General features: G+C 40.5%; 1 protein-coding gene across 3 annotated transcripts in view; it reads left to right on the top strand.

Moving 5' to 3' along the window:
• Nucleotides 1–12,390, top strand: part of LOC115176668 (type II inositol 1,4,5-trisphosphate 5-phosphatase) — a 33,712-nt gene extending 21,322 nt beyond the window's left edge. For all 3 annotated transcript variants that reach the window (XM_029736829.1, XM_029736838.1, XM_029736846.1), the window contains 13 exons: nt 2,191–2,307; nt 3,003–3,190; nt 3,688–3,799; nt 4,215–4,324; nt 4,698–4,833; nt 5,314–5,424; nt 6,407–6,572; nt 7,669–7,904; nt 9,002–9,109; nt 10,360–10,444; nt 10,651–10,778; nt 11,083–11,194; nt 11,836–12,390. In XM_029736829.1, the coding sequence (XP_029592689.1) occupies nt 2,191–2,307; nt 3,003–3,190; nt 3,688–3,799; nt 4,215–4,324; nt 4,698–4,833; nt 5,314–5,424; nt 6,407–6,572; nt 7,669–7,904; nt 9,002–9,109; nt 10,360–10,444; nt 10,651–10,778; nt 11,083–11,194; nt 11,836–11,945 (1,719 nt within the window). In that variant the 3' untranslated portion in view covers nt 11,946–12,390. The remainder of the gene's footprint in view (nt 1–2,190; nt 2,308–3,002; nt 3,191–3,687; nt 3,800–4,214; nt 4,325–4,697; nt 4,834–5,313; nt 5,425–6,406; nt 6,573–7,668; nt 7,905–9,001; nt 9,110–10,359; nt 10,445–10,650; nt 10,779–11,082; nt 11,195–11,835) is intronic.
• The last annotated feature ends 33 nt before the right edge of the window (nt 12,391–12,423 follow it).

The raw sequence follows: 12,423 nt of genomic DNA, 5'->3' as shown, positions 1-12,423 counted from the left end.
CGCTAGCGTGCCACCCGTGGCGCACCCTATCAACAGCAGGTGCATTTCAAGAGCGGCAAATTTGAAACCAAATAAATGTCAAAATTCAAGTTTTTCAAACATACAACTATCTGACACCCTTTGAAAGATAAACATCTCCTTAATCTAACCACGTTGTCCGATTTCAAAAAGGTTTTACGGCGAAAGCATAAAGTTAGGTTATGTTAGGAGAGTACATTGACAATAGCTGTGTGTAACGTATTGTCAATTCAAAGACAGGCGTCACCAAAACCATAAAATCAGCTAAAATTATGCACTAACCTTTTACAATTCCCATCAGATGACACTCCTAGGACATTATGTTAGACAATGCATGTATTTTTAGTTCTATCAAGTTCATATTTATATCCAAAAACAGCGTTTTACTATGGCGTTGATGTTCAGGAAATCGTTTCACTCCAATACCGGCAGTCAAGTCAGCACAAGAAAATAAATAATTAATATTAGAAAACATTGGTAAAATATTATATTGTCATTCAAAGAATTATAGATTTACATCTCTAGAACGCAATCGACTTGCCAGATTTAAAAATAACCTTACTGGGAAATCACACTTTGCAATAATCTGAGCACTGCGCCCAGAAAAATACGCTTTGCGATACAGACTAACCGCCATGTTGGAGAGATCGAAAATACTATGTAAATAATCCATTACCTTTGATTCTCTTCATCAGATGTCACTTCCAAGGAATCCCAGGTCCATAACGAATGTAGTTTTGTTCAAAAAAGCTCATCATTTATGTCCAAAAAGCTCCGTGTTGTTAGCACATGATCTAAGCCAGCTGGACTTGTCTTCATGAACGAGGGGAAAAAATATATTTACGTTCGTTCAAACATGTCAAACGTTGTATAGCATAAATCATTAGTGCCTTTTTTAACCAGAACATGAATAAAATTCAAGGAGGACGATTGGGTTCTCTTTCAAAACGTTTCGGAATGAGAGTACCCAACATGAACTCGCACGCCAGGTGTCTAATCGGCCATTACCGTTCCATGGCTCTTGTTCGGTCAGATCTCACTGTAGAAGACTCAAAACACTTTGTAAAGGCTGGTGACATCTACTGGAAGCAATAGGAAGTGCCAAAACATTCATCAGCCCCTGTGTTTTTCAATGGCATAGGCTTAAAGGCAATTCAACACATCAGGTATCCACTTCCTGTCAGAATCTGTCTCAGGTTTTTGCCTGCCATAGGAGTTCTGTTATACTCACAGACACCATTCAAACAGTTTTAGAAACTTTAGGGTGTTTTCTATCCAAACCTGAACAATAATATGCATATTCTAGCTTCTGAGTTGGTGTAGGAGGCAGTTAAAAATGGGCACATATTTTTTCCAAAATTCTCAATACTGCCCCATAGCCCGTAGAGGTTAAAGAAGTGGGGTGCTAATCTTCCTTTCACTTATCTGAGCACATGCATGTCAGTGATTACCTCAAGTCAGTGAGGAAGGAGCAGCTGGTACAATTGAGTGTCGCTGTACTACAGATTCTTCCAAAGCAAAGTGGTACAATGTTGTAATGACTTATTTGCTTCCCTTTATACGATGTGTGGTTTTGTTAACCTGGTGAAAGCTTGTACATGAGCTTCTCTTTTTCGATCTTCTTTTTATCTAGACCTATTTCCCCTTTTTATAAATTGCCGACTCAAGCCAAACTTCTTCTTCCTCTTTAAAAGGCTTGTAAAGATTTTCTCCCTCAACCACCCAGTATGATGACGTGTCATTTGTCAGTCCTCTGTCAACTGGTGTGAATTTAGCACACTTGGTCGCTTCGTAATTGACATAGCATAGGGCAAGAATCTGTGAAATGGCTGGTTTCACATTAATATTAATATGGTAATGTTGGGTTATATCCTACTTCGGTTTATATCCTTGACAGGATTGACAGGATTGAATGTGGAACAATCTGACTGTTAGCAATTTAGCCTTTTTGCTCCTGCAGTATTGGCATGAACAATATTGCATTGTCCTGTATGCCACTTCACTGCGGTCCTCCTGACCAGATCTCTATTGTTTACCCCTTCCGCTAACACTACCTGAACAACCTTAGGTGTTTCGTAAACAGCACAAACACATCCAGGATCAGGCTAATAGCAAATGCTTGACCAGTGTATTGTTCTGTCTGTGACCTATGACCCCTGTGTATCCCTACAGGTGAAACTGGTTCGTCTGGTGGGCATCATGCTGCTGTTTTACGTGAGGAATGAGCACGCCAAGCACATCTCTGAGATGGAGGCAGAGACCGTGGGCACCGGCATCATGGGTAGAATGGTAGGTGGTGTGAGGGGATAGTAGGAGTACATATCCTTGGCCGCTAAGTGGGCTGTAATCAATTGCTTAGCCGTCTTGGCAGTTTAGAGCAGGAGGTTGGCTGGCGTCCACTTTCATTTAGCTTCCATTTTACAGTTGGATAAGGAGTTATATTGCACTACAACCCCTTCTACCTACAAACTTGGCTTTTACCAGGATTTAGAAAACCAGTTTTTCTCACATTTATAGCCTCAAATACACCAGACTTGGAACCCAGGTGTGTTTGGAAAACACATTGGATTTCCTATTGTTCATAGAGCTATTTTTTGTATACAAACAGATGTCAAGTTCGGGTGATGCGAGCGCATCCCGGTACCAACAAGCTCTGTAGCAGGATAGCTAACGCTAAAGTCGGGACCTTGACAAACTCAACAGTGAGTGAGTGATGACCGTGAAAACACACAAGACTGATGGCTATAGCTATGTTCAACAAGTTGATTATTCTTCTAGCTTTATCTAACCGTCTGATTCCGTGTTTGTTAATAACTTGCACTAGTTGTATTTGAAGTTGCATGTGATCGTATCCACTGCTAGATAAACAAACAAAGCTTTTTCTGAAACCGTACTGCGCGTGCTACTTTTCATGACGCAGCAGGGAAATGGTTTGTTCTATAAGGGCACAAAATATCAAATGTTTTACAAACCTCTCTCCTCAGGGAAACAAAGGTGCTGTGGCCATCCGCTTCCGCTTCCACAACTCTGACATCTGTGTGGTCAACTCCCACCTGGCCGCCCACGTCGAGGAGTACGAAAGGCGCAACCAGGACTACAAGGACATCTGCAGTAGGCTGCTTTTCCGCCAGCACGACCCCGCGCTGGCTCCACTCACCATCATGAAGCACAAGTATGAACAAGTCTTTAGTACAAAGCAGTATTTCCACTTTTCAGGGTTGTGTTCATTAGGGCCAAAACATTTAAATGAGCGTTTCTTATTGGATATGTTTTGGGTCATATTCATTAGGGCGCACATTGATAATATTTTGCAAAGGAAAACAAAAACGAGTTTCTTATTGGATGAGTCCAGATAATCCCTGGCTTTTCAGTCTGTTGTTTTTGTTTGTTATTTTGTGCCTAATGAACAGGACACAAAATAGCGAATGTATTATGTAAACCTTTGATCACAAGACCAGTGCACCTTGCCAATTTCACATAACTTTATAATGGCTTAGGTGAACATCTGAAATGAATGCAGTGTTTTGATGCAGTTGTAGAATGGGATGAGTTCTAGAACCACATGCAAAGCAACAGCCACCGTGTTCTGTATTGAAATAGAATTATAGAAGAGTAGTTATATTTCAGATTTTCCATGTTCTCAATGCATCATCTTTTCCTTGCTTACAGTGTGGTCCTATGGCTGGGAGATCTCAACTACAGGCTAAGTGACCTTGACGTTGACAATGTGAAGGACTTAATCGCCAAGAAGGATTTTGAAACGCTGCACAGTTATGACCAGGTAGGTAATCTCAAGCCACTTAACTTCAAGGCATTTAAATGTCTACTTCTAGGATGCGTTCAGTAGGCAAATGTTGTAGAACATTACAGATAGAAATGTCATGAATAGAGCTGACATGATTCCTTACTCTACTTGTCAGACAGGCAGGTTTGTTCTATGTAATATCTGAAAGTTCCACAACATTGTTCCCAGGGTCATATTTATTAGGCTCCAAACTGAAGAAAACTGATCTGAAACACGGAGGTGCTACCTGAAATTGTCCAATCAGAAACACAAATTTTCCATTGCAAAACGTTTTGTTACATTATGCCCTAATGAATAAGACTGCTAATCTCTGTGTTCAGTGCCAGTCACATTAAACCCTGATGAGTGTGGTAATTGTCACGATGTCTTGTTGTGGCTCAATGGTCCTCAGCTGAAGAGGCAGATCGATGAGAAGGCTGTTTTTGTGGGCTTTGTGGAGGGAGAAATTGGCTTCCTGCCCACTTACAAATACGACACTGGCTCTGACCAATGGGACACAAGGTAACTTCTCTCTAAATGTCTAGTATTATCTATAAAGGCAATGGAGAAAACAGTAACACTTTACTAAAAGCCTGCAGATATATTGCATTATAATGCCATTTCTAATGCATCGTAAGAACATGTATGAACCCCTTATAATGTCTTATGGTTGTCGCATAATGAGCCTAAGACGTTTTGAGTTGGAATATTGATACATAGGGAGACAGAATATATTATAAGCCTGATTTATAGTGCATTACAAAGGCTCATACGTTCTTATAATACATTTTAAAGCCTTATAGCTGCAGAATAAAGTGTTCCAAAACTCTTAAATGTCTTATTGCGTGGAATCTGTCTCCGAAATGTCTTAAGGTTTCATGTTTCACGCCCTCAGTGAAAAGTGTCGCGTGCCGGCGTGGTGCGATCGGATCCTGTGGCGAGGCAAGAATGTGCGGCAGCTGCACTACCAGAGTCACATGGACCTGAATACCAGCGACCACAAGCCAGTCAGCTCCCTGCTGGAGATGGGGGTGAGAATTAGTTTCCGCCATCTGTCCTTTGACCTCTTAGAGACCATGAGATTTTGGTTGGTTTAGCTTGGGGGTCATAACCAAAGATTCTTATAGATAACCCAAGATTGTAAAAGGCCCATCTGAACAATCTTAGCCACGCTATGGGGCAGAGCAAGCAATGTGGTGGGAAGAGTTTCATCTTGACCAAATATGGGAATTCCCTAGTGGAAGTGTTTAAAAAAATATATATATATATATATATATTTTTTTTTATCCTTGTGACCGGCTGAGTTTCCCCCAGAGCCATATATTTAGAGTTCAGACAACTTTTAGAATTGTGCTTTTGGGCATTTCATTTATCCATTCATGACAAGTATTTGGATTCTAATTCTAGATATTCTGTTGCATGGCATTTTTTTAAAATGTTAAAATAATGATATGCCTCTAGTTTCCCCTATTCATCTGTGTTTTAACCTCCCTTCTCTGCTGTTTCTTCAGATCAAGCTGGTGAACGAAGAGTCTTACAAAAAGACATTTGAGGAAATTGTGCGCTCATTGGACAAGATGGAGAACGAGTGCATTCCGTCCGTAACGCTGTCCAGGCGAGAGGTGAGTGGTCAAGAGTTAAGTGATTCTACTGTGAATTGTTATAGATTAAGAATTTTAACATTTCTATGGTCTCATAATGCACAATACAACATTTATCAGTGAACATTGACAGCAACAGAACCTTGTGAACAACGCTTATCAATGGAGCTTTGCTCTTTACGAACAGGAGTAAAATTGAGGGAAAACGTCTGTGCTACATGTACAAATTTACATTTTTTCTTAACATTTAAACTGCACTTTTTATTGTTTTAAACATTTTTTAAAATAAATTCAAATGACGTGATTTCACAATTCAGATGTGGTTCTGTGTATAACCGTTAGGGGTCAATGCAGTTCAATCTACTGCAGTCCTGGAATTCCTACATACTGGTCGTCACTAGTTACCACAGCCACAAAGTCATAAAGCCCGCCTTTTTCTACAATTGATCTTCTTAAAATGTGATTTTAAACCTAACCCTAACCACACTGCTAACCTTAGTGTAATCCTAAGCTTACGTTATGTTTTCATGAATTTTTACACTATAGCCAATTGTGACTGTTAACTAGAGGAAACCCTACCAGACGACACTTGCCTTACTGCTTTCCACCGCTCACAGTGGTATTAATGTAATTTTAGGTTCTATGTTGTGTGCCTCTCCATGTTGTCAGTACGTAGATCATGTCCCACTGCTCGTTGCAGTGATGTATGACAGCGTGTTCATAGACGTCCAACAATCTGTTGTTAATGCCACGTATGGTGTCTGACAGCTTGCGCTTTGTACTTGCACTTGCAGAACAATTATTGTGCAATTTCTCCATCAGGGCCGTCACGGTTTTTCAACATGACATCTTGTAGTCTGGTTCTAGATATGCCGTTTAGGATATTGAAGCCGACATCCCCTACCATTGACAATGGCTGCATATCAACTGTAATCAACGCTGTGATTTTCACACCCCTACTCCCTACCTGTGAAATCTAATCCAAATCAATCTCCCGCCCCAGTTCCACTTCAAAGATGTGAAGTTCATGCAGCACCAGGCAGAGACTCTGACCCTCTTCAACGACGGGCAGGTCCCGTGCCAGTTTGAGTTCATCCAGAAGCTGGATGAACCCACCTACTGCAAGCCCTGGCTCACAGCCAACCCGGCCAAGGGCTTCATCGCTCAGGGTAAGTATAGCAGGACTTTATGGCCCTATTCTTTCTTCCGTGTTTTCTTGAGGTAAGCACATGTATCAAGGTGTGTGTCAGAGTAGAAGTGCTCATCTAGGATCCGGTACCCCCCCCCCCCCCGTCCATGTAATCCAATTCATTGTGATCTCAAATGTAAAACTGATCCTACATTAACACTCCTACTCCAAAACATCTGATACATACAGCCCCAGATCTAGAGTTTGGCTGGGTGAAAGCAAGGTTGCCACCCCCATTACGTTCTTCAACCTAACTAATTCAGATCAGTGAGTACTTCAAGGAAGGTCGGAAGGCATTTCTGAAGTATTAGAACAGGGCCTAAGACTTACATTCAGGAATGGATATCAATTTATATAAGCACCTGGCCTCCCCGCTATGTTACACAATGTCATGAGCTCAATGACATATGAAGCGAGAGACCACATAATAGCTCTGTTATGAGTGAATGATAGATTTGAGTTTTCCCCTGTGACTGCAATTGATAGAGGCATTTTCTCAACTCCGTGTTTGATGGCAGGGAAGCAATTTCAGATCTGTCTAGCACGAGAGACTTGTAAATAAGGGCGAGATCTCAAGGCTTAGGATGGAAGGAGTGGTGGATGTGCCTCAGTGTTCTTTGCCTCTGGGTCTCGCTGATAGTTTGTGTATTACAGTTTGTCTCATTTAGTTCTGAAATTGTCAATTTAGTGATGCAGCTATAAATGAATATGGTTCCCTTCACACATTCACGTGCAGTTAGTAATGCTTTGTGTACAGTACAACCTTTGCTTGTGGTTCGTCAACAAGTTTCCACACAGCACATTTACATAGAGCAGGATCATGTTTATTAGGTCACGCAACAGAAAACATTTTCAAATGTTTTGAAACTGAATACTTTCTGTTTCTTATTGGACATGTCCAAGTAGTCTCTCCTTCAGTTTGTCAGTGGAGTTTTCTTTGATTTGATTCCAAATGAACACAACCCTGTTCATCTGTGTCTAAGGGAGTTGATCATCAGGAATTGGTGCTTTTCTGAAATGTTCCTCCATTAATAAATCATTATATACCTGATCCCGTCCATGCACTGTTCACCAAGGCGGCAACGTGGACATCGACCTGGAGGTGTTTGTGAACCGCTCCACCGCCACGGAGCTCAACGCAGGCCGCCAGCAAATCGAGGACATCCTGGTGCTCCACCTGGAGCGGGGAAAGGACTACTTTCTCTCTGTGACGGGCAACTATCTGCCCAGCTGCTTCGGCTCGTCCATCCAGATCCTTTGCCAACTGAGGGACCCCATCCAGGAAATGCCCCTGGAGACCATCCGGGAGCTGGTGAGTTCAGTATAGCCAGCAAAGGAGTCTGTTCATTATTGTGTGTGTATATATATATTTTGCAATGGAAAGCAAAAATGTGCGTTTCTTATTGGACAAATTCATGGTTCTGAGTGAATACGACCCAGGTGCAGTCTGACTCAGAAGGCTGCTTTCCCATTCTTCACACTTCTCCAAAGGTGTGCAGTGGTCTGGTACATTCCCCATCGTGGATTTGAAAGTATTATATTGGTGTAACCTAAGCATTGGCTGAAGGGAGTTTCCACCATTGAGAAATATGGAGTGTGCAAGTGCACACGTTGGGAGAAGGGGGAAGAATCAGCTGACCGTGGCCTGGAAATGTCCCCCTCTTCAAGGCTGTTTTATATGAAAAGCCTTGCCCAGAATAAAAACAATTAAAAGTGAAAGTGCTCTGTGGGGATTCTGCCCTGCTGATCATTTTTGTAGGATTTTGTTTTCTATGTAAATGCACAGTTATCTAAAAATGACCCGGAAGTGTGAATCTTGAACTAGCTGCAGTCAAAATTCCCCCAATTCATTGTGACAAGAGACTAGACACATTTGCACTAAAGACAGAAGCTAAAGTGAAATTCTGTTCGTAAGCTTTACAGTTTCTGTTTTTACGAAAGAAGTACGAAGCCTACTTCTTTTGTAAAGACAGAAACTGTTTTTGCACTGTGTGAACCAAATAGGAGATTTTGTCTGAAGTGGGTTACCGAACAGGGAATCAAATCACCCATTGGCCCAGAACACACTGTTGCCAGGGGGAATATCCACAGGATCATTAGTGTTGCAAAACAGCATGCTGTCGTGTACGCTAGAGCAACCCTCGCCTCTGCTTTTTTGTTTGATCTTCAATCAGTGTTATTCTAAAACTGAAAAGATGATAGATTCTGAGAATAAAGAAGCCCAAAGATGTCTCGCCCTTTATTATATTTTTATTTTATCATCTATGGCTCGCTAGTTATTAATCCAGGCAGCATAAATAGCTACAACACATTGTCCTCTCAGGACATGTTGTTCAAGAAAGGTTAGGTCCAGGATTTAAACCCATTTCACTAAAATGTCGTCTTTTTTTTGTTGTCTTCTTTCTAAAGACGTTGTCAGGTGATGAGACCAGAACCGTAATCATCGATAAGCCCCTGGATATCCCTAAAGAGATATGGCAGATGGTGGACCACCTATACCGTAATGCTCCTAAACAGGTCAGGACTCACCGAAATCTTTTACCATTTTCGCACTACTGAGCCAAACCTAGAACAGCTAGGTGCGTCATTGGATGCTTTTTTTCGCCCCTCACTTTATACACAGAAGATCTCCGCTAAACATAGAATCAAGCTGTTTATCTGTCTCTCTGTGACCGCCGATAACAGAACGAAGTTGACTACAAATACAAAGTTGCCAATGTCTTTACAATTTTAAAAATATGCTTCAAATGAAAACGGAGATGATTGCATTAAATAATAAATAGGCCTACAGTAGACCTATAGGCTATATAGCCCTTTATATTTCAAACATATTGAAATCAATTTCATGTTCAGTCAATTGTTCTATTGATAGGCTACACTCTGTAAATTTTGCCTCAATATATTTCATGATTTGTAAGGTGCGCAATGATGTGCCAAATTAATCTGTGATTATAGGGTAAGGATTAGAATATGCTGCCTCAATATTTGCAGCCATAAAGTGATATCTCTCAAGGAGCTGATCTGTTGTCAGTATTGTGGAATAATTCTAATGTTAAGGTAAGATTTACATGTAGGCCGTCATTGTAAATAAGAATTTGTTCTTAACTGACTTGCATAGTTAAGTAAATAAATATACAATATTGGGAAAATGGGCCCTGAGCTGTACTATGCCTCCACAATAGTTGTTGCTGCTTGGGAGGGAGAATGTGAAAAGGAAAAATTAGAACCAGTACAGCTCGGGTTGGAATCAGGCAATAGTTTCTTGACAATACACTAGTTTTCAAGGATGTTGGCTGGTACCTTTTGCCTACTTACCTCCCCTTTCGCAGTTAGTTGCATAGCCTCAAAGAATTCAAAGTGAGTTGGGCAGCTTTTGGCGTCCTCCCAGCTGTGTGCAGACATATTAGTCTCTTTCACCACAGCAACCCAGCGGAGTGAAAATAGGAACGCTTGGAAACATTCTATTTGTCTCTGGCAACCACCAACAGGTTGGAATGACTCAACAGAACGGTTTTGTCTCTGTGATGCCCGGTTCGCTTTTTTTGTAAAAGCTTGCTCTGTCTGAATGTTAAGGGCCAAATAAATATATTTATTAGTTGATTTAATTAAAAAAGTGAAATGCATAATACTCTACAATATTGACATGAATACAGTTATACTAATCCCTGATCAGTTGAAATGCTGCTCCTTTTGCCGGCTACCTTTCTGTGTGCTTTGAAGTTTTGCGTTTACAGTACAACTCTATAACCTTTTGCCTCTATTTTTAGGGGGAACTATTTCAACAACCTGGGCTCCGCAGTGAATTTGTGGAGATAAGGGATTGTCTTGACACTGGCATGCCAGACTCGCTCCGTATCCTTAACAACTGATGTACACCTGGGTTGTGTTCATTAGGCATTAAACGGAAGAAAATGGCCTGAAACAGGGCATGTCCAATAAGAGACGCTCAAGTTTTCCATTTTGAGCCTTAATGGACACAACCTTGGATAAATTGAGTCTTAGTGTCTACTCTGTATTTTTTAAGTGGTTGATGCCCCTTGACCCGTGTTGACCTCTAGCTGGCAGTAACCACTCTGTGGCAGAAGCACTGCTCCTCTTCCTTGATGCCCTCCCTGAGCCTGTGGTCCCCTTCTCCTTGTACCAGCAGTGCCTGGAGTGCTGCTCCAACACCAGTCAGTGTAAAAAGGTCAGTACCAATTCAACTCACTCATTAAAGTAGACATTACTTTTCTCAGTGCCCCTATAGTAGGATATTCTGTATGTAATGATTGTCTACTGTACTAAGTCTTGTTCATTAGGCTTCAAGTTTTCTGAAATAGGGAGGGACTAACAATTCTTTTTTACTTTATTTTTTTTTTATTTTATTTTTTTTTACATTTTCTGTTGTGCCGTTGTGAACCCAACCCAATTGTGGGAAATTGGCTGTGACTTGTTCTCATGTTGGTGTTTTAACTTGTCTGGTATTGAGTGATGTTTTTCTTCATCCTCAGGTTGTATCCTTGTTACCTCAGTGCCATAAAAACGTGTTTAACTATATAGCGGCTTTTCTCCGCGAGTTGTTGAAGCATTCTACACACAATAGCCTGGATGTCCATATTTTAGGTAAGGTGAAATGGAAAAATGTGTAACACTTTTTTCATTCTTATCAAACACACAAACAATTGACAGAATGTGTTTTTAAAAGGGTTCAAATTAAACTTCATGGTCTTCTTGACCAGTACCCAAGAGGTTCAATGTTTACAAAGTCGAGCGGTGCAAGTTTAAGATCAGAAGCCGTAACAAGCTTTCCTATTTGTTGGTTTCCATATGTGTCACAATATGCAATGAAGCAGTAAAACAATAGCACCAGGGACTGTTGCGATAAAATGCCTGATTATTCCACTGCATGCAAATGGTTATGGAAGCTTGTTGGGGTTTTATATTCCAAAGGCCAGAGTAGTCTTTCTGTGCTGTGATACTGTGCATATGTTTTTTTTGTTTTCCTTTTTCACCTTAGTGCAATCAGTTATCATTTATTTACTTAGTTGAAAAAATAGCCTAGTAATACAATACTAGCTATAGCTATGATATTGGCTGTAATAATGCTGGGTCAGATTCTGGATTTGGTTCCTTTTTCACTGTTCTCCTTTTAATTAAAATATTTTATGATGCATAATAAAAAAGCAAACCTGTTTAATCTTACATCAAGTGCCAGTTAGTAATTATTATGTTATTGACATTGTGCCCTGTGTCATCCTTCACAGCCAGCATTTTTGCTGCCTTGCTACTGAGGTCACCCACAAAGCAGGACCTTGCAGAGAAGAGGAAGACCCAAGAGTTCTTTCAGCATTTCCTAGTCCAGGACCTCTCCTGAATAGAAGAGGGTGCTCCTGCTGTGTCTTTTAGACACTATTTTAGTTTAATGTACAGCTCAGTATTTGTAATAAGTTCCTATTCATATAGATGGCTTTTTGTATATGTCCAGTCAGTCAAATTGTTTAGGCCTACTCTCCTTTTGATTTGAAATCAACTATGTTTTGACAAGCAATGTTTAAGCTGTTGATGCACAGCTTTTATTCTGTCACTGAGTAGCTGTAGTAAACTGACCATTTTTAATGTATGTATATTTACCAATTTATTTAAAGAAAATAAAATTGTGCTGTTTTGTGAAGGCAAAACAGTGGATCGTTTTATATATATATATATATATGAAAGTATTTCAAACAGTTGTGGTTTGGCGATTTCATGTTTCTTTCCCATTTAGCAAGCAAATGGAAAAAGTTTGTTTGGAATATAATAAACCCACTGTCACATTTGTCTTTGGCTTATCCAATGTGGTCCTTTGGCTGTTG

Source organism: Salmo trutta, chromosome 3 (assembly GCF_901001165.1).
Source record: "Salmo trutta chromosome 3, fSalTru1.1, whole genome shotgun sequence".
In the NCBI taxonomy this organism is placed as follows: Eukaryota; Metazoa; Chordata; class Actinopteri; order Salmoniformes; family Salmonidae; genus Salmo; species Salmo trutta.
The sequence above is the reverse complement of the archived record's forward strand: the minus strand, read 5'-3'. Positions and strand labels throughout refer to the sequence as shown.